Source organism: Lithobates pipiens, unplaced genomic scaffold (assembly GCF_037356315.1).
Source record: "Lithobates pipiens isolate NorthernLeopardFrog02 unplaced genomic scaffold, aLitPip1_a1.2 Scaffold_3, whole genome shotgun sequence".
NCBI classification, from domain to species: domain Eukaryota; kingdom Metazoa; phylum Chordata; class Amphibia; order Anura; family Ranidae; genus Lithobates; species Lithobates pipiens.
Genome location: NW_027507790.1, coordinates 232,849,376 through 232,872,526, shown reverse-complemented (window position 1 = coordinate 232,872,526; position 23,151 = coordinate 232,849,376). Strand labels below are relative to the sequence as shown.

At 45.2% G+C, this 23,151-nt stretch overlaps 1 protein-coding gene across 1 annotated transcript in view; it reads right to left on the bottom strand.

The window, feature by feature from the left end:
• The window catches only part of ADAMTS12 (ADAM metallopeptidase with thrombospondin type 1 motif 12), a 678,211-nt gene that overhangs the window by 71,710 nt on the left and 583,350 nt on the right, over positions 1-23,151 (bottom strand). The window contains exons 18-19 of the mRNA XM_077462890.1: positions 21,976-22,186; positions 10,971-12,038 (exon numbers count right to left, since the gene is read on the bottom strand). Of these exons, the coding sequence (XP_077319016.1) occupies positions 10,971-12,038; positions 21,976-22,186 (1,279 nt within the window). The remainder of the gene's footprint in view (positions 1-10,970; positions 12,039-21,975; positions 22,187-23,151) is intronic.

Below are 23,151 nucleotides of genomic sequence, written 5' to 3'. Positions count from 1 at the left end.
TTCCCATGTAAGTACAAAGAGTAATGGCAACAGGGTAGAGCCCTGCCTGATGCTATTCGATATTGTAAATGGGTCTGAGTCTAAATCCGTTTACATGGACAATAGCGGAGGGATTATAATATAGTGCAGAGACCCATGACAACATTGGAAATGGAAGTCCCACTTGTCTTTGAGTTTCCTGAAGAAAGTTTCAGTTCACCCTAACAAACACCTTTTCAGGCATCGGTAGATAGGAGTAACAGGGGGGTGTGGGATCGTTTTACTTTATCGATGATGTCAAGGGTTCGGATGGTGTCATCTCGGGCCTCCCGTGTTTGGATAAAGCCCACCTGGTCTACTGAAATAATGCGTGGCAACAGAGCAGTCAATCTCGTAGCCATGATTTTAGTAAAAGTTTTACATCAGGTTCAAAAGTGATATAGGGCTGTAACTTGCACACTGAAAATGTGCAAGTTTCTTCCACTGAATTAGGTTGGGATAGTGAGTTTTTCTCTGCATCATCAAGCGTGGGGAGATTTGCTTCTTGGATGTATGTAGTGATATCCGACAACTTTGTCAAGCTTGGAGAGGAAGGTGAGGTAGGGTCTAGGTTGTTAAGCGTAGAGTAGAAATCTCTAAAGGCTTTTGCTAGGTCTGGAGTCGAATATATCTTTGATTCTGACGGAGAGGATAGGGCATATGCCAAAGACCGTTTGGCTCGTAGGGCATTGGCCAACATGCGGCCACATTTGTCCCCATACTCATAGAAAGAACAGTGGCCCTTCAACAAGGAGTGTTTCACTTCGCAAAGGGAGTATTCTCGGATAGACTCTTACTTCGGTATCCTGATCCGCTGCGGTTTTATGTTTATGTTCTAAATAGAGAAGTAGTTTCAGAAGATCTGAAAGAACTTTTGCTCTTTTCTGCTAGGTTAAATGGCCGTGTTGATCAGGATCCCGCAAATATAACACTTTTGGGCAGCCCACACAGACAGTGGATTGTCCACTGAGTCAAGGTTGTTGGTGAAGAACGTAGAGAGTTCCTGTAACACATCTGCTGCTATGGTATAGTTTTGTATGGTTAATTCCAGGAAAATCGGTGCACGGTCAGATAAAACGATGTGGCCAATTCCTGCTTTAGAGACTAGGGGAATGATTGAGTGTCTAAGCAAAAAAAAATCAATACTGGAGTAAAAGCCATGCGCAGAGGAGTAGAAGGTAAAATCACTCTCCTGCGGAAAAGGTCTTTAAGGTGATGTCTATCTTTCGTGGGTAAAGAAGCGGAGCTCCCGGAGGAATCTCTTTGAGGGTCTAGAGTCAGGTTAAAGTGGCCACCCAAAATGAAGGTGCCTTACATGAAAGAGTCAAGAGTGGAAAGGAACTCTTCCAAGGCTGGAAGCAGGTTACTGTTGGGCAAATAGATGTTCGCAAGGGTGAATGTATGTGACTGTATCTTACCTTTAAGCAAGAGGAACCTAGCCTCTATCTTGGTCCATGAGGATATCGAGAAATTGCCAGGGAAGGGATTTGGATATTAAATTACTGGTTCCTTTTGATTTGGAAGATGAGGATGGACTGTGGAAGACCATCGGAAAATGTTTGTTATGGAGTTTTGGAATCTTGTCTGTTCTAAAATGAGTCTCTTGGAGGAAGACAATATGTGCCCTTGGTCTCCAGAGCTCATTGAGACAACTTGTTTGTTCCTCTGGGGATTTTAAACCCTTAATATTCCAGGAGAGGGCCTTTAGGGCCATGGCTGCATCTGTGTTGTTGGTGGACAGACCCTACCCCCTCAGGGTGACAAAAAAAAGGGGGGGAGAAAAAGGGGATGGGGTGGTGGGATTGAAGAGAGGGGAGGGGAAAAATTGAAGTGATAAAGAAAATAGGAGAAAAGCTAGAGGGATGTGAGAGTATGTGAGAGGAGAGGAGAGGAGAGGAGAAGAAAAGTAAATTAGGGACAAAGAAGAAGAGTAGAATATGAGGAAAGACAGTTTAATATAAAGTTTCCATAGGGAAGTTCTACTGCCACCAGGGCTGAGAGGGCCTAGTATGGGTTGTGCTAAGACACTATTAAACGCGGAACACCAGCCATAAGGGCTGCCACAGCGTGAATGTAGCATGCCTGAGAACCAGGCAAGACTATTCCAGAAGATATAACAATAAAAATGTGTCGAAGGAAATAAATGGTAACCTGATATCTGACACACACTACGGGACAAGTTACATACGGTATTAATTCAAAGAGGGCTTAGTATACGGGTGGCTAAGGAAAATATGGGTCGACCCTAAGGGAGGCCGAATTGAAGATGGGTATGACAGGAAAGGGAAAGGAGGTTGGGAAGGGGAATAATTTAGAGGGGAAGACAGCCGTATACATGTCCAGTGTAAGATAGATCCAGCCCTGGTATAAACTTATATTTAAAAGGCTTTAGGTTGTAAGGGGTGACCAATATTGCTCACCAGTATCTGTATAATCACAGTTCTTCCCATGGGGAAATCGGGGTAACTGAGGCTCAGTTCAGGGAGAAACACTATGGTGCATCGCTGTGAGCACCCACTACCTCTGCCAGCGCACCCGCTTCCCAGATCAGAGGCAGCACAAGGATGGAGCCACCAGGGTTGGGGTAGCACCCTATATAAAGTGTGCACCCCCCAGAAGAGAACTCAGCCGATATCCCATCGGGGAGGGCTGCTAACCAGCGTTTAGGCATGTTATGAGAAACAACACTTTGTAACACATGCCCTTTAAAAGAGGGTAGATTTTTTTTTTTTTTTTACTTTTTTCAATTATTAATAATATTTTTAATAAATACAGTAAGTTAACAGTTAAGGAGAAGAAAAAAATCACCTTACATTCAACTATTTCTGTATCACATAACTAAAAATTACATATTTGCCCTTATAATGTCAGCGTATTTCTAACAAAAAAACAAATCTGGTATAATTTTACAGAAACACATCTTAAAAGATCACAGGTTCATGGAAGTTTAAATTGGGTTATGAGAATCCAAAGAGTTTTATCTGCCAAGTACATCATTCATCGTACTCGGTAGAGGAAGTAGGAAATATAGGACGGTTCCGCTATATTATTCCACACTATTAAACCACCTCTCCAATCATTTGTGTGAGAGCCGGCGGCTCCGTTCTATCCAGCTGAATGAACTTTCTTGTCTCCTGTTCTCACCTCTGTCAGTCCGCGTGAGTCTGTCCCACAGCGCTTTAACAGTAATATGACCTTGCAAACTCTTTTTTATTTAAGATTAGTAGGGACTTTCAAAATGAATGTCATTGAAGGTTTGATAAGGAATAGGAGAGCCGAAACAATGCTTCTAAAAATTTAACAATAGGTTATTGAGTATAATTGTGTGAACTTGCCCCATCAAATTGCACTCTGTGATCTTTACATACAAAAGTCTTATTTTTTATAAACATGATTGTATGAACGTATTAGCTATCATACCCATAGTTTCAAACATTCTCTCTTTTGGAACCACACCACCCATACTTTATTTTTTTCAAGTGTCCCATGTATAGACCTCAGAATGTATAATTTAACTAACAAAAATGTTAATCTACCCAAAAGTTCTAATTTTTAAAGTGGTACTGAACTCCACCCACTTACATAGCACCATCAATTTACACAGTGCTTTACATATACATTGTACATTCACATCAGTTCCTGACCTCAAGGAGCTTACAATCTAAGGTCCCTAACTCACATTCATACATACATGGTTTAACTAATCATTTGTGTTTTGCCTATATACTTTGTGCAAAAAAGTCATCACATTCCTGATGAAGAGTCCCTGCACAGTCCCAAAACATCTTTCTGTGATCATGCAAAGAAGACAAGCTTTGCACTTTGAAACAACTCACTTAAAGAGGAAGTAAACCCTGATGGGTTTTATTCCTCTTTGTTTCCCTGCAAAGGCAAAGCATAATGGGCTACTATGCATCGCATAGTAGCCCATTAAGTGTCACTTACCTGACACAGGAGCCAGCAATGTCCCCGATTTCACTGCCGGCTCGAAGCATCCATCTTCCTTCCGGGGTCATGGACTCCGGCTCTGTGACTGACCGGAGTCGCGTGACGTCACTCCCGTGCGTGTGCATGGGAGCCCACAGTCATAGCATGTCGCTTAATGAAAAACGGCATGCGGTGACCCTTCTAAAGTGCGCATGCGACCGAGTACATCGGCGCATGCACAGAATAAATCCTTGTACAGGGAATTGTAAATATCTCCTAAACCATGTAGGTTTAGGAGATATTTGCAGCACCTACAGGTAAGCCTTAATCTAGGCTTACCTGTAGGTTAAAGTGTGTTGTAAGGGTTTACAACCACTTTAAGGAAATCAGTCATTGTTAAATCCCAAATTAAAATCAGAGGCCCAGGAAAACAAAAATACACTGTCCCGGGCCGACTCGCTTCTCTGTGATCCAACGCATCTTCCAAGTTGAATAATGTCCAGTATCATCCAACTCACTACCTGAGAGATAATTACATGACCAATGTGCTTTCTAAGAGAAGGGAATGCCTACCACTACCGGAGGAGAAAAGGAAGGACCGATGATGCCACCAGAAGACTGCAAAAAGTATGCATAAAGAAAATTAAAATAGTGATTGATGTAGGGGGCTTTGGGGAAGGGGGAGGGTAGGTGTTTGGCACAAGAACGCTTGAGTTGGCCGTTAAAGTGAAAACACGAACTGTATAAAGTTCGAAAAAAATAAAAAAATAAAAAAGAAGGATGCTATAATAAATTCATAGTGAATTTTATTATCAAAATAATATATTTTCTTTCATTTTAATACTAAAATAATAATAAACTTTACAGCTCTGCATCTACTGATAAGTTTAACATTTAGCTTTACTGAATGGTTAATTTGAACAGTCCACGTATGTGAAATGTTTTTTTTTTTGTTTTATGTCGATACATACTATTTTCTCTTTTTTTCACAATGTCACAGATCCTTTTCCTACTCTTCATCTTTCAGTGACGGGCAGATCATGAATGCTGCCGAGAAAGCGATGTAATAATATGGTGCCTGCTCCCTGCAGCATTCTCCTGTGAGCCCAGAGTGGCTTAAAAATGCTGATTTTGAAAGCTGTTGATCTACTAAAAGCAAACTGACTGTGCACTTTGCAAAGTGCAGTTGCGGCAGAGCTTAGTAAATGAGGTAAAGCTCCACTTTGCATAGAACAACAATCGCATGCAAGGAAAATGTAAAAAAAAGCAGCATTTTTGCTTGCTCGATTGGATGATGAAAGTCAGCAGAGCATCCCCTCATTTATTATGTTCTGGAGCAACTGAATTGGCAAAGTGCAGAGTCTATTTGCTTTTAGTAAATCAACCCCTTGATGTGCTGGGGTCACGGAAAGTAGGTTGCACAATGCTGGGTGTCATTCAGTCTGGAAGAAGGCTTGCACCCAAATCGTAGAGTTGTGTTTCTGTAGGGGGCAGCTTCATGTACAGAATGAGGATTGCTGTAGGAGCTGAATTTTTCAATGTATTTCCTGCAACAATGAATTATTTATTTCTTTATTTATATTTTAATAAAAAAGCAACAGAATATTCTTATGCTGAGTTGTCAGCAAATTTATGCTTGTGTCCAAAAAAATGTTAGCAAGTTATTTGTGGTAAACAGTCAGTACTAAATAATATCCCATCTACCGCTACTGGACCGTAAATGAGAAATAACGATAATGCAAGATAAAAAGAAGACATGAGAAAGGAATTGGAAATTAATTAAATGTTTAGCTCAAAGCTTTGTAATCCGGATAAGAAAGGACAAATTTTAATTTGTTTGTTACAGAAACTTTACTTTATATGTATTATTTTTATTTTTTTACCTTTTTTTTTTTTTTTTTTTAATGGTTAACATATTGAAGAGTAACATTTAATAAAAACACCTTTTATCTCAACGATGTACTCATTAAAAAAAACTAAACATTTTAAGAGAAGCCAATATAAACAACTTAATCTATTTTTGCAGTAGATTCCTATAATTGTGCATTTAGAGTTATTGTGGTTGATTTACTAACGACGAATAGGATGTTCACTTTGACGCTATATATTTTGCGTAAACCAATTAATATACGCCTTTTTTTTTTACCAAAAACGTAGAAGAATATATATTGGCCTAAACTGATGAAGAAATTTGTTTTTTATAAACATTTTTGGGGATATTTTTTATAGCAAAAAGTAAAAAAAAATCTTTATTTTTTTTCAAAATTGTTGCTTTTTTTTATTTATAGCACAAAAAATAAAAACCGCAGCGGTGATCAAATACCACCAAAAGAAAGCTTTGCTTGTGAGGAAAAAAGGATGCACATTTTGTTTGGGTACAGCATCGCATGACCGCACAATTGTCAGTTAAAGCAATGCATTGCCAAATTGTAAAAAGTGTTCTGGTCAGGAAGAGAGTAAAATATTCTAGGGCTGGAGTGGTTAAGGTGTCAGCATACCAAGACATTTTGGACAATTTCATGCTCCCAACTTTGTGGGAACCATTTGGGGATGGCCCCTTCCTGTTCCATCGTGACTGCGCACCAGTGCACAAAGCAGTTCCATAAAGACATATTAAAATACAAAAAGGGCTGCACCTCACCTGGACTCCAAGTAAAGTTTATTGGAATATCAAAATATCCAAAATTACACCAGAGAACACCAGCAGTGGTGAAGGAAGACACATTCCACACAACAGAAATGTGCTTAATCATTACTTGATATTCCAATAAACTTTAATTGGAGCCCACGCGCGGTACAGCCATTTCTTATTTTGACGTTTTACCACCCAGGCGAGCTGGGGCTAGCGCTAAGGTGTGTGTTCCAGTGGGCATATCAGTTATACCTGGAGCGGTGAGTTCATTTCACAATGTCCATAAAGACATGGATGAGCGAGTTTGGGGTGGAGGAACTTGACTGGCCTGCACAGAGTCCCGATCTCAACCAGATAGAACACTTTTGGGATAAATTAGAGCAGAGACTGGGAGCCAGGCCTTCTTGTCTAACATCAGTACCTGACCTCACAAATGTGCTTCTGGAAGAATGGTCATACATTCCCGTAAACACACTCCTAAACCCCGTGGACAGCCATCCCAGAAGAATTTAAGCTGTTAAAGCTGCAAAGGTTGGGCCAACTCAATGTTGAACTCTATGGACTAAGACTAGGATGTCTTTAAAGTTCATGTGTGTGTAAAGAGTGTAAAAAGTGTATATATCTTGAGCTGCTTTTGCAATAATTTAGGAACTCATTGTTAGCTGCATCTGACCTTTTTCCAGGCTGTGTCAGGCTGCTTCGAGCTGATTGAGGAAAAAAGTAGTTTTAACACGTACAAAAGCCTGTCCTTAAATATATAAAGTCTGGACAGAGAGCTGCATGGTGTATAACATTAAAGTGAAAACTGATTTGGTGGGCTCCAGCCACTGCCTCACATACAATCTAAACCAAAAGTAAGAATTAGGAGTGAGATGTAAGTATTAGAAAGTTCCTTTTTTTTTTTTTTTAGATTTCCTTACATGACATGATGTTTAGAAACATTGAGAACAACAGTTTTGGGTGTCCCTGGCCTTCCTTGAGTTCAACGGTGGCGGAAGGGTGGGGATGACCAAAACCCGTTCTAAATGTTTTTAATTATCATGTCATGTAAGAAAATCTTTTAAATAAAAAGAAACCGTTGACAACTTTCATTTTGCTCCTAAGCCTTACTCTCTTGGTTTGGATTGTATTTGAGGAGATGGCTGGAGCCCAACAAATCAGGCTTTGTACACGTCAAAACTCTTTTTTTCTTCAAGTCAATGGGAATAAAGAAGCAGCTCGAAGCAGGTTGACAGAGCTTAGAAAAAGGTTAAATGCAACTAACAATGAATTTCCAAATGATTTCAAAAGCATCTCAAGCTCATGTTAAATGCAAGCTGCATCTGCTCATTGACACAAGCAAAAAGCCTGTTGACACAGACTCTTACAAGGGCTTCGCAATTACCCTTTAAAATCATAGCAGAAGCCAAGTGTTGTACCATGTTATCCATCAATAAAAGCAGGAGTCTTGGATCGTCTTAGGCACATTATAAACATTAGATGAATGAAACATTAAATGTGAAAACTGGCAGACAAAAAGACCCAAAATGTTTTGCAAACTTCACTTCAAAATGTTGAGCAAACATATCATGACTGTAATGTAAAAATTTACAAGCACTGGAAGTCAGTGCTTTAGATTGCTGATGACCTCTCTTTAAGATTTCAGCAAGCTCAACAAAGAGCTTTGCCTCTTTATCAAATTATCTGAAAAAAAAACGTTTTTGGCATTTTTCCACACGCATCTAACAGATTCATACTTTTATTAGACAATGCCGTTTGAACAGTTAGAAGGTCCTAATCAACTTGAAGTAGAACTAAAGGCAAAACTTTTTTTCTTCTTTATATTGGATAAAGTAAGGGAGGGTTATAGGTCTAATAATGTTTGTTTTGCCATCTGTGTCCCATTGGGGAGATTTCCCTTCATTTTCCATCAATAGCCAAAACAGGAAAGTGAGGGGATCCCTGTTTGTCTCGAGGACCAGTGGAACTGGTGCCCCTATTGGACGATCCCCCCCCCCCCATTCCTGTTCTGGTGACAACCAAAAATTGGGATTTTTCCTCTGCCTTCACTCTCAGTGATAACAGTAAACAGGACAAATAGACCAATGGAAGGAAGTCCTGCAATCTCTTACTACCTGCCCTCTTAACATTGCCCAAAAAGTCTCCCAACTATACATTGTACTTCGGGTGAATTACACCCCACTTAGACTACATAAGATGGGTAGGCAACCAGAGCCCCTGTGCAGCAGGCGTGGGAAACACCAGGGGGATCTCATTCACCTGCTCTGGCGATGCCCAACGCTCCACCATTACTGGAACGTGGTACTTGGGATGCTTAATCAAGTGTTCCAAACGACTGTCCCCCTAGACCCAATTCACTGTATTCTGGAAGTTCTGGAGATGGTTAAAATAGCCTTCTCTAGGGCAGTGTTTCAAGCCCGAAAACTCATCCTGATGAGATGGAAATCGATCTCATTGCCCACAGTTGTCTTATGGATAACACACATGGGGAACAGGTTGGTCATGGAAAGGTATATCTATTAACACAGGGAAAGCCCAGGTAGATTCTAAAAAATCTGGTCACCATGGCTGGATACCCCTGGGCTAAGTCCCAGGGAACTGGTGATGTCCAGAATTTTAAGGTGCCCTACGGGAGGACCCTAGGGTTTCTCAACACCAGATGTAATGTATATGTATATGTGCCTCAGCATATTGTGGACTTGAAGGTCATGATGATTGGATTAGGATAGGATAACCACGAAATGTAACTATAGATATATGCAAATGCTTTGTTTGTGCATTGGAAACTGTCTAAACGTGTTCAATAAACACCTTTTTTGAAAACAGGACAAATAGAGAGGGTGAATCTCCCTATATGGGACACAGACAGCAATAAAAACCTGACAGAACTGTCCTATGTAAACAAGCAGTGTAGATCTCATGACTGGATATATAGAAATACAAATCAACTGACAATTACATTAGCTCCTATACTTTATATGTATTTTCCTCTGTGTGTTTAGTTACTTGCCTATAGTTCAACTTTATTGTAAAGCAGTCATCATTTCCTAGTGGGAATGTGTTTGTTTAATATTTTGACAATTTTAAAGGGAATTTCCAGGGTGTCCTTAAATTTTTAGTTATAATTGTTGTTACGCCAAGCAAGATTCCTCAGTTTTAACTTGGTATGGCAGCCCAGCCATTAGGAAATTCTCTTACTTTTTTTTTTTCTTAAATTGTATGTACTTACCACTCAGTAGTTTAAAATCTCCCAGTGATTTGCAAGTAAATTCCATTAAAAATACCGTATATACTCGAGTATAGGCCGACCCGAATATAAGCCGAGGCCCCCAATTTACCCCCAAAAAAACTGGCAAACTTATTGACTCGTGTATAAGCCGAGGGTAAGACATGCCTGTCCATCCCTGTGTGTGTGTCCGTCCATCCCTGTGTGTCCGTCCATCCCTGTGTGTCCGTCCATCCCTGTGTGTCCGTCCATCCATCCCTGTGTGTGTGTGTGTCCATCCATCCATCCATCCCTGTGTGTGTGTGTCTCCATCCATCCATCCATCCATCCCTGTGTGTGTGTGTCTCCATCCATCCATCCATCCCTGTGTGTGTGTGTATCCATCCGTGTGTGTGTGTGTGTGTGTGTGTGTGTGTGTGTGTGTGTGTGTGTGTGTGTCCAGCCTACCTGTGTCCCGAGCCTTTGTCCCGAGCCTCCGTCCCGTGCCTTGCCTCCTTGCCTCCGTGCCTCGCCGCCGTGCCTTGCCTCCGTCCTGTCCCGTCCCGTCCCGTGCCGTGCCTTGCCTTGCCTCCGTCCCGTGCCCTCTTCGTCGGCGCCTCGGCGGCCATTGTAAAATTCAAAAGCTGCGCCGCCGCCTTCGCCTGTGATAGGCGGAACACTGAATTTCCCAGCAGCCTGTGTTCCGCCTATCACGTACATCGTATCATCCTCGTCCGTAGTACGAGGATGATACGATGTCCGTGATAGGCGGAACACAGGCTGCTGGGAAATTCAGTGTTCCGCCTATCACAGGCGAAGGCGGAGCCGGAGGCGCGGCTTTTGAATTATAGAATGGCCGCTGTCTGTCTGCTCGACACGCTGATCGAGCGGGCAGACAGCGATGACTCGAGTATAAGCCGAGGGGGGCACTTTCAGCCTCAAAAAAGAGGCTGAAAATCTCGGCTTATACTCGAGTATATACGGTATTTGATTTGTTCATATCCAGCTACAGCCACTGAGGGCTTTTCATGATGGGCCCTGACAGGTTACCGCTATTTCTAGGAAATACCATTATGATTTATTTATTATCCATAATGCAATGACCTCTACCATCGAATCATAGGCAGAAGTTACTTCCCCTGGAATTGAAATTACATCTTCTACACTTCAGCAGAATTGAATTCTTACCTCACTCCAGTTTCCTACAATCCAGTAGATGGGACTTGACCCATTAAGAAGAGGTTCAGTGCCATTATTTTCTGCCACTGAATTAAGAAGGCTGCTGTTGGATGTGCTGTTTAGCTCTGCAAATAAATCTTGTGATATGTTAGATGTAGTGAAGGTTGGCAGGGGATTGGAGATGGTTGAGCTATTTTGTGGCGGTGTTTGTTTATCAGTTCTTGAAGTTTCTCCTTGCGTAGTCGGGCCTGGTGCAGCACCTAGAGACCCAGAGATTTCTGTGGTGACAGTAGCAGAAGGCCCAGTCCATGAATCAGGCTTGTAGGTAACTGTTGCATGGTTATCCTTAATGACCTTGGACTTGCCCTTGTGCCTCTTACTCCTAGATTCGATTATGTTGTTTATTTCATTTTCATAATCAACATCTGGCTCTGAAGTTGAGCCATCCATTTCTTCACTGTCTGTCTTTGTTTCTGGTTGTTCTGTTAGAAAATCATACCCTGGAGTTACTTTTTCCAGGATATTAGTGACAATGGTTGGTGGCGTTGTGGCATTAAGGACAGAAATAAGGTCTCTTTCTGTTACAGTTTCATTGTCTCCTCTTAAACTTTTATCGGATTCTTTGGACATTGCAGGAGCATTTAAAGAATTGACTCTGGCTTTCTTTTTGTTGTTTGCTACAAGAACAAAACTGTATTTGTAATCTACATTGAAATGAGTGGAGTTTGGAATTTCATTGATTCTGAAGTCATCTTCTATGGAAATGATGGAAGGGGTCTGTGTGGGAGAAGCGGGTGTTGTGATATTTTTCAGCGCTTCTGTGGCTGAGGGAAAAATTTTTTTAGTGTTCATCAGAAAAATGCGTTTCTTTGGTATGTTAATTGTTTTAGGGTTTATTTTCAAAAAGGGTTTCTTGTCTTTTGTAGAGGGCAGTGGGAAGTTTTTTTGCAGTGGGCACTGTTGAAGTCCACAGAGAGCTTTGGAGTTTGGTCTCTTGGATGGGTCACATGGTTCGCTGCTGTGTTTTGGACATGTAACATTGCGGGTTTGCACTCCTCCTCCACATGTAACAGAACACTGCAAAGTAAAGTAAATGCAATTAGACTGGGTACCATAATATTCTGGAATTATTTGATAGTAATGCAAAGAAAAAAATGGGATTCAGTAGTACAATTGATCAGTTTTTGGGCAGGCTTATGAAAGAGATGATAGCAGAACAGACAGAACTAATACTGTGTTGCATTGCTAAGCACAATATGCATAATGTTCCAGTATGGTATACTTAAAAAGACCCCATTGTGAAATCACTAATTTTAACAAAAATCTTCACACAGGATTATGTGTGCATTAACCTATTTTTTACCTGTAAAAGCCCGTAGGGATGTGTGTGTGCTTGACAGGGGTGCTAGGCCAGCACAGAGAGTAATTACTGTTCCAGAAGAGGTGAAGGCTCTGATCTCCGAGTAGGGAAAGGGCTGGGCTAAGGAGTTGACTCTTCAAAAATAGAGATGATTTTTTTTCTAGTAAAATAGGGAAAGGCTAGACCCTCCCCAACCAAGTGAGCTTTTTTGATATTTTTCCCACATTATAGAAGTTGAAAAATACATTGTGGATATACAATTAGATTTGTACTCAGAGTCACTCTGTGGATGGTGAGGAAAGGAACAAAGAGCAACAAGGAAACAAAGACCTGAAGTGTGCCAAAGGTCACGTGGTCAGTATGCCTAAAAGGGGGCATACCCAAGTATGAAATGTAAAGAATGAAATTAAAAGAAAAAGGGAATGGGTGGGTGGGACACGAGACCCGACGTCCAATGAGAAGGAGGCAGAGGAGGGCAGGCTTTATGCAGCCTGACTCCTCCTACAAATACAGGCTTACCCTGCGGTCAGCCTTTACACTTGTACTCAGAGTCACTCTGTGGATGGTGAGGAAAGGAACAAAGAGCAACAAGGAAACAAAGACCTGAAGTGTGCCAAAGGTCACGTGGTCAGTATGCCTAAAAGGGGGCAAAAAATAACACAGTAGGAAGAAAGCTCAACAACCAGATGACCCAGTGAATAACGTCTAACCTGGAGTGGCGGCAAATGAGTTATGCCTTTGCCGCAGAGAAGGAAACGCTAAGAAAGGCAGTAGCCCCTCCCCTGGCTTTAGGAACCACAAGGCCAGCTATAGCACCTCCTTGAGCCCAACCCAGCGACCAACGCAAGATAAACCTGAGAGTACGTGAACGTCATAAAATGAAACCCACAATGGAAAGTCAGCTAAGCACAGCAGGGAGTCCCCACCGCTGGAGACCTGGATGGCTTCAAACGGAAAAGCAGAAAATAAAACAACCTGACAGATCATTCATCATGAAATACTGGGACTTAACTGGATACGCCCAGAAAGTGCTGAAAGCTGATACCAGCTGGAGGAGGCAAAAAAAGGAAACTAAAACAAAACAGAAAAGCAAAAAGGAACTAGATGTTTCACCATCAGGACTGGAAACCTAACCTGGAAACATGCCAAGCAGTGTCATGGGCCTTCCTGGAATTTAAAACAAAACCCAATGATCAAGGCTGCAGTGCCAACCAAATGGAAACCAATCTACCACAACTGGAACTGAAAAGAAAGTGCGTAACTGGAACCTGCTTCTGAGACCCGAACCTACAGATACTGGCCCGGGCCCCGTGATCCACGAAAGTCCCTGAGCCAGTAGAAACTGTGGATCAGTGAAAACTGACTAACCAAACTTTCCATACCCCAGGGCAACTCCTGGCCGGACGCAGCTAGGAAATTAAAATAAATAGTGAGGAATGGCACCCAACTGATCAGGAACACAACTAGCGAGAGAATCGTGATCAGACAAAAAATACCTGCGACAAGAACGAAACCTGCGATAAGGAAACGTGACTGAACGAAAACATGAGTAGCGTGAACTGATCACCGTGAGCGGCTTAAGAACCGCGGCTGCTAGAAAATACGACCTGCCAAGGAAATTCAGGTTGCACAAGAAACACAAATCGATGAAAAACACAAGAGAAAACCCTGGAGGGTACACAAGAGAAAACCCTGGGGGGTACACAAGAGAAAACCCTGGGGGGTACACAAGAGAAAACCCTGGGGGGTACACAAGAGAAAAGAAAAGCATAAGACACGAAAAGTGCGGCATATAGGAATATGTAAGAAACACGAGAAAAGGCAAGAAAACACGAGAAACAAAAGAAACATGGAAAACGCGAGAAGATGCATGAGACACGTAAATAGCATCAGACACGTACAATACATCCGACACTAACAAGCATGAGGAACGTAAAAAAGCCTGAGAATCATGAAATTACACAAGGGTAATGACATGAAAGGCATAAGACATGAAACGTGCGGCACATGGGAAATATGGAAGGAAACACAGGACAACACGTAAGGAAACATGTGAATACGTCAAAAACCATGGAAATACGTCAGAAAATGCTAGAAAAACATGGGGAAACGTCAGAAACAAGGGAAACACAAGAAGTTGCATCACGTAAATAACAGCCACGAACATTACATCCGATACGTGAATTGCATGAGAAACGTAAAAAACCTGATAACCATAAATTCATGAGAACCATAAAAGTGTAAGAACTGTAAGTCGTTTAAAAACCGTCAACTGCCAGCAAAACACACTAGAACGCAATTGTATGAGAAACCGTAAAATTGCATGGAAAACCATCAAATGTATGAGAAACACCAACTTCATATGTAAATCACATGAGAGACCTAAATCGTATGAAAAACAAAATTGCGCAAGAACCGTAACTTCATGAAACACCAATGTAAACGAAACGAGAACATGAGTGTATGAGAACATAAAACGAAACGAGGACATGAGTGCATGAGAACGTAAAACGAAACGAGGACATGAGTGCATGAGAACGTAAAACGAAACGAGGACATGAGTGCATGAGAACGTAAAATGAAAACAAGGACATAACTGCATGAGAACGCAAAACATGAAATGCAAAACGCATGAAACGCAAAACGCATAACGCTGGAAACGCGATAGAGAAACCTGGAAAGCGAGAGAAAACCTGGAAAGCGAGAGAAAACCTGGAAAGCGAGAGAAAACATAAAAATGCACAAGAAACCGTAGTTGCATGAACCGTCAACTGTACCACGGGAATACATCAGAAAACGCTATAAAACATGGGGAAACGTCAGAAACATGGGAAACGCAAGAAGTTGCGTGAGACACGTAAATTACATCTGATACGTAAATTGCATGAGAAATTTAACATGCCTGAGAACCATAAATTCATGAGAACCATAAATGCGTAAGAACTGTACATCGTTTAAAAACCGCCAACTGCCTGCGAAACGCACGAGAAACGCAATTGCATGAGGAACCGTAAAATTGCATGGAAAACCATCAATTGTATGAGAAACAACAACTTCATAAGAAAAGTAAATCACATGAGAGACCCAAATCGCATGAAAAACAAAATTGCGTAAGAACCGTAAGCAACGTGCTTGAAACCAACAAGCATGAGAACGTCAAATCGAATGAGAACGGAAAACGAAACGAGAACATAACTGCATGAGAATGTAAACGAACGAGAACATAACTGCATGAAAACGTAAAACGAAACAAAAACATAACTGCATGAAAAAGCAAATGCAAGAAACGCAAATGCCTGAAGATGCAACTGCCTGAGAAACGCAACTGCCTGAGAAACGCAACTGCAAGAAGATGCAACTGCCTGAGAAACGCAACTGCTTGAGAAACGCAACTGCTTGAGAAACGCAACTGCAAGAAGCTGCAACTGCCTGAGAAACGCAACTGCCTGAGAAACGCAACTGCTCGAGAAAACGCAACTGCTCGAGAAAACGCAACTGCAAGACACGCAACTGCAAGAAGATGCAAATGCATGAAAACACAAATGCATGACAACGTAACTGCTTTGAGAACGTGACCGCTATGAAAACGTGAATGGCCTGAGACCGGAAACGCATGGGACCGAATCGCATGGGAAAACCATAAAATGCACCAGAACGTTAACCTGCATGAGAAAACCGTGAATAGCACGAGAACATGAATGGCACGAGAATAATAATGCACAAGAATATTAATGCACCAGAACGCCACGTGGAGCTCAGGCGGGGGGGGGCACGCCACGTGGAGCTCAGGCGGGGGGCACGCCACGTGGAGCTCAGGCGGGGGGGGCACGCCATGTGGAGCTCAGGCGGGGGGGGGGGGGCACGCCACGTGGAGCTCAGGCGGGGGGCACGCCATGTGGAGCTCAGGCGGGGGGGGGTGGTCATGCCACGTGGAGCTCAGGCGGGGGGATGGGCACGCCACGTGGAGCTCAGGCGGGGGGGGGCACGCCACGTGGAGCTCAGGCGGGGGGGGGGCACGCCACGTGGAGCTCAGGCGGGGGGGGCACGCCACGTGGAGCTCAGGCGGGGGGGCACGCCACGTGGAGCTCAGGTGGGGGGGTGGGCACGCCACGTGGAGCTCAGGCGGGGGGGGGTGGGCACGCCACGTGGAGCTCAGGCGGGGGGGGTAGGCACGCCACGTGGAGCTCAGGCGGGGGGGTGGGCACGCCACGTGGAGCTCAGGCGGGGGGGTGGGCACGCCACGTGGAGCTCAGGCGGGGGGTGGGCACGCCATGTGGAGCTCAGGCGGGGGGGGTGGGCACGCCACGTGGAGTTCAGGCGGGGGGCGCACGCCATGTGGAGCTCAGGCGGGGGGGTGCACGCCACGTGGAGCTCAGGCGGGGGGTGCACGCCACGTGGAGCTCAGGCAGGTGGGGACTGCCACGCGGAGCCCAGGCGGGGGGCGTCCTCCCCCCCGGTGGAACACAGGGAGAAGGAGGCGGGCGGGAGAAACGGTTCCCCTACAGCCACCCGGCAGGCTAACGCGTCTTCCCCCCGGCGGAATACCGGGAGAAGGGGGCGGGCGGCAGAAGTATCACCCCCGCAGCCACCTGCGGACAAAACCCCCCCTCTGCAGGTGAAGCATTCCCCCTCCCACCGGGAGAAGCGGGCGGACGGGAGAAGCCGCTCCCCCGCAACCACCCGTGGAGCTCAGGCGGGGAGGGGAGGCCCGCCAAGTGGAGCCCAGGCGGGGTGCGCAGCAGACACCCCCCTCCCCCACTGCCCGGGGCAGCCAGAGGGAGGCGGGCGGGAGAAGGCCTGTTTTATACAATCTGCACCAATTTATTACCTGTCATCTTGGCTAATATTCATGATAGGAGCATAAGAGCTGTCTTTTTTTTTTTTTTTAAAGAAGAAAGCGCAGCTGACACCCCTCCCCCCACGGCCCGGCAGCCAGAGGGAGGCGGGCGGGAGAAGGCTCCCTTGTGGCAACTGACCGGCAGACAACCCCCTCCCTCCGGCGGAACACCGGGAGAAGGGGGCAGGCAGGAGAAGTGGCAAACCCGCAGACAAACCCCTCCCCTCTCCAGGCGAAGCATGCTCCCCCCGGCGGAACAAGCACAAACTTGCTTCCAAACCCCGCCAGGCTGGAACACATGTGAGGGGAGAGGGGGAGCCGGCGGCGGCGGCCGAAAACCTCCCCCTCACCAGGAGAAACCGGCCGGTACTCTGCACATGTGAGGGGGGGAAGGGGAGCCGGCAAAGACCGCTCACCTCCCCCTTTCCAGGAGAACCGGCGGGCGATCTGCACATGAGTGGGGGGGGGGAGCCGGCGGCGGCCGATCACCTCCCCCTCCCCCCCAGGAGAAATGGCTGGCGCCCTGCATGTGAGGAGGGGGGGAGCCAGCGTGGCCGAAAACCTCCCCTCCCCTCGCCAGGAGAACCGGCGGGTGCAAGCCCCCCCAGTGGACAAACGCTCATGGCAGAATCACAGAGGGAATCCTGGGAGAGAAAACCTCCCTCCCGCCGAGGCGGGCGGGAGAAAGCCTCCCCCGTGCAGACAGCCGCCGGCGGGTGAAGCACGCCCCCCCCCCAGCACCACACGGGGGAAGCCTGTGGCTGGTACAGCGGGAGAAGGAGGCGGGTGGGCGACAAGGGGGAGCCTGAGACAGAAAACCCCCACCCCCCTCCCCTCCAGCAGAGGCAGCCGGAGAAGGAGGCGGGCGGGAGGAAGGCTCCCCGTGCAGACAGAAGCTGTCCCACCCACCCACAAACGGAGCCGGCGGGGCCAAAAGCACCCTGTCCATGAGCGGGGGAGGGGAGGCCCGCCAAGTGGAGCCCAGGCGGGGTGCGCAGCAGACACCCCCCTCCCCCACTGCCCGGGGCAGCCAGAGGGAGGCGGGCGGGAGAAGGCCTGTTTTATACAATCTGCACCAATTTATTACCTGTCATCTTGGCTAATATTCATGATAGGAGCATAAGAGCTGTCTTTTTTTTTTTTTTTAAAGAAGAAAGCGCAGCTGACACCCCTCCCCCCCACGGCCCGGCAGCCAGAGGGAGGCGGGCGGGAGAAGGCTCCCTTGTGGCAACCGACCGGCAGACAACCCCCTCCCCCCGGCGGAACACCGGGAGAAGGGGGCAGGCAGGAGAAGTGGCAACCCCGCAGACAAACCCCCCCCTCTCCAGGCTGAGCATGCTCCCCCCGACGGAACAAGCACAAACTTGCTTCCAAACCCCGCCAGGCTGGAACACATGTGAGGGGAGAGGGGGAGCCGGCGGCGGCGGCCGAAAACCTCCCCCTCACCAGGAGAAACCGGCCGGTACTCTGCACATGTGAGGGGGGGAAGGGGAGCCGGCGACGACCGCTCACCTCCCCCTTTCCAGGAGAACCGGCGGGTGCTCTGCACGTGAGTGGGGGGGGGGAGCCGGCGGCGGCTGATCACCTCCTCCTCCCCCCCAGGAGAAACGGCGGGTGCCCTGCACCCCCCCAGTTGACAAACGCTCATGGCAGAATCACAGAGGGAATCCTGGGAGAGAAAACCTCCCTCCCGCCAAGGCGGGCGGGAGAAAGCCTCCCCCGTGCAGACAGCCGCCGGCGGGTGAAGCGCGCCCCCCCCCAGCACCACACGGGGGAAGCCTGTGGCTGGTACAGCGGGAGAAGGAGGCGGGTGGGCGACAAGGGGGAGCCTGAGACAGAAAACCCCCACCCCCCTCCCCTCCAGCAGAGGCAGCCGGAGAAGGAGGCGGGCGGGAGGAAGGCTCCCCGTGCAGACAGAAGCTGTCCCACCCACCCACAAACGGAGCCGGCGGGGCCAAAAGCACCCTGTCCATGAGCGCCAGAGCAGCAGAATGACATCCTCCTCCGACCCGCCGGAAGTGACGTCAGCCACACGAGACCCGACGTCCAACGAGAAGGAGGCAGAGGAGGGCAGGCTTTATGCAGCCTGACTCCTCCTACAAACACAGGCTTACCCTGCGGTCAGCCTTTACACATGTACTTCAAAGCTGAGCTCCAGGTAAACAACTTGAAATACATATTTGTACTTTCATGCCTGGCAAAGGATTTGTAATTATGTCTGTGCTTCTGTGATTCTGCATTATCAGGTAGGTAATACAGCTTCCCAGGTCACCTGTAATCCACCAGTTGGTTGGATCATCTCTGTGCAGCAAGCAAGGATGTGATTCCAAAAAGTTGTAAGGCTAAACTACATTGTAGGTATTTCAGGTCATGAGGTGAAAAAACATCTAAACTGTAGAAGAAACATCTATAATTGTGACCATTATGGTTCCTCAACGTACAGCCACACATCAAAAGATGCATATGACTTCTTGTTCCAACACAGCACAGGTGCCTACAAAGGTGTGCATTGTGGTGTAGGGTCATTGCCTATAACAACCTTCCACCAGAAATGGGAACATACCATACTTTTTTATGTCAAGTATAATCCTTGAGAACCTGTAAGCCCTTGTACACACGCTCGGAGATTCCTATCGGACCGTTTTGACGGATATTCCGACTGTGTGTGGTCTGCATCGGACTGTTTCTGTCAGAATATCCGACGGACCAAGTTTTCCAACTTGCCGGTAAAATTTTCCGACAAAATGCTCCTATCGGACATACTCCGATCATGTGTAGCCTACTCCGACGGACAAAGTGCCACGCATGCTCAGATCAAATTCCTAGACCAGAGCTATTGGCTACTAGCCTGAACAAAGTCCCGTCGTAACGAAATAACGTCATCACGTTATGTACAATCGGATTTTCCGACAACTTAGTCCGACCGTGTGTATGCAAAATCACTTCCGGACCTCTTCCAGAATTAATTAATCGGAATTACTACGACGGATTTGGTTGTCGGAATCTCCGACCGTGTGTACAAAGGCTAAGACCAGACAACACATAGTGCTCTGGTTGGAAACAGCTAAGGAACTGCGAAGTGCGAAGTGACGTCCCGACGTCACGCCGGTGCGACAAAGCTGGGTACCCTTCCGCCATGTTGGAAGGGTCATTTCCAGAACGCCGGGGGGACCACATCCGGTCGCCCAAGATGGCGACCGAATTATTAGACTGACAGAAGGGCAGGACTCCCTGATAGGGCTTACAACTGATTCAGCTGGGCTTGTAATGGAGCCAGCTGAACCAATTAGATACAAGGTATTTATACCTCACCTTCATGGATAAGGAATTCATTCCATCTGTGACAGGACACCTGATACACTGACATTATGCTTGAGGTAAGCTACTGGTCTGTCTTTGCTGACACTGCAACTTCTTTCTGATACAATTGGGTTGTTGTATTGCTCACTCTTTATTATTTTTATTTATTTGTAGACGAAAGTCTCCCTCTGTTTTTGCACGGTTCCTGAATAGAAAGGGGTGGACCTGCGCAAATTCGCAGGACCTCTTCCTCCTGTTTTAATATATTGCCTTTTTTTTGGGCTCATCCAACACATGAGCACATATTGCAAGATTACATAGGTAATTACACAGACAGCTTCACCATTTCATTCAGCCTTTTCTGATCTGTGCTCACTGTGGCATGTGATGTATTTGGCTTTTCTTTTTCTTTCCTTTCCTTTTTCTTTTTTTGTTTTTTCTTTCCCTTGTTTTGTTTCTTTACTCTCACGGTTATAGTTTCTTCACACTTCCGTGTCATTCACAGGTGTTTTTTCTATGATTTTTTTCTATGGTTGTTCACTCTTTTTGGTTTCATAGTGTGCTGATCTATCTGGGAATCCATACACAAGTTTCCCTATTTATACACTATTCTGGTGGGACCTGTGTTCTCCATTTATAGACCAGATAGTACCCAATTAGTGTACTTTATATACACTTATACATATAAAAACTTTTTTATTACCTCTATATTTTGTCCTACTGCAGGGTGTCGCCCTTGACCCTGGGCTGTCCACGTCTATACTCCCCTCCAACCTACACACAGGAGGTGGAATTAGGGATGTGATCCCTCGCAAGCCATCCCGTTTGTTGGATTCCGTTTCCCTGCCCTCCTTTGATGGTAGGACACAGCGACCTATACCAGCTAGATGAGCTGTGGCACATCAATGAATGATTGATATGATGTATGTGTCTGAGCACATTCCTGTCTTTTAAAGAGGATCTCCACCGTGGATTATACAGGTATTCACCTGTGATATATAGTAACCGATATTTGTACAATATCACTATATCAGACATTCACTCTGTCTATAGTAGGTTACCTTCAATATATCATAATGTATGGATATATATTTATGTTTGTCCTCTCTTTTACAATAGATAAACCTTCTGAAGAAGACCCCTGAGTGGGTCGAAACGCGTAAAGGATTACTTTTATCTATGTTTTACTGTGTATACAGATGTAATAGGGTTCATATGATGTAATTTCCCTGTCTATACATGTACCATTATTCACCAAGTGGAGTTCAATTTCCTGACCACCGTGTCACCCATTTAATTTTTTTATCAATAAATAATTGTATTACAAACTTTCCGCGTCATCTCAGTGGTTATTCCTACTGTGTATATATATCAGCCCTCACAGGTAATATATGCTGTTAAAAACCCCACCCAGGGGATATCTTTTTGTTTTTTCACAGCTAAGGAACTGAACCCTGCAATGCAGATGCTAGTTGAAAAAACGATAGAGGAAAAAATGTTGGAGGTTTTCTTTTTACCTGACTCCAGCTGCTCACTGACCAGTCAGATGGGCAGGACACATTTCTATTACAAGATATGGAGCTTTTGGGTTGGGTCAGGTGATTGCAGACTTCAGAAGGGAGAGCTTGCTCGTCTGACCCCAATGTTCTGATACAAAGCACGGTCCTCTTCTTTTCACCAGTTGGACCACACGTAGTGGAGCATTCCTGCCACTCACCATACCACCACCTGCAAACAAATACACCACTTTCTATTAGTGACAAAAATAATTATGTTGTTTCTTTCCAGGAGTGTGCTTTAACTACTTCAATACAGGGCACTTATACCCCCTTTGAATGACAATTACTCATGCAACACTATATCCAAAACAACATTTTTATTATTTTTTTCACACAAATAGAGCTTTCTTTTGGTGGTATTTAATCACCACAGGGTTTTTTTTTTTTGCGATATAAGTAAAAAAAGAGCAAAAATTTTGAAAAAAACCCCCACTTTGTTTTAGCTTCTATTATAACATTTTGCAAATAAGTAATCTCTTTGGTACCTTTGGTAAAAAACAACCCAAATGAGTGTATATTATTTGGTCTTTGTCAAAGTTATAGAGTCTACAAGCTGTGGTGCAAATCATCAACAATTGATCACACCTGATGTACTGATGGCCTCATTTCTTCAGGCCCCGAAAAGTCAGGACTGTACAAATACCCCCCAAATGACCCCTTTTTGGAAAGTAGACAGTCCAAGGTATTTATTTAGTCAGAGGCATGGTGAGTTTTTTGAAGTTGTATTTTTTTCCCACAACTCTTGGGAAAATTAAGAAATAATTATTATTTTCTTTTTACATAAAATTGTCATAATAACAAGTTATTTCTCACACACAGCATAAGCATGAGCTTACTTCCAATTACACCCCAAAATACATTCTGCTACTCTACTCAGTATGGCAATACCACATATGTGAGACTTTTTTCACAGCCTGGCCACATAAAGAGGCCCAACTGCAGGGAGCACCATCAGGCGTTCTAGGAGCATAAATTACACATCTAACTTCATTCCTACCTATCACACTTTTGAAGGTCCCGGAGCACCACGACAGTGGAATTATCCACAAAATTACCCCATTTTGGAAAGCAAACAGCCAATGTATAATCTATGAGGCAATTATGAGTCTTTTGAACATGCCATTTTTTTCACAA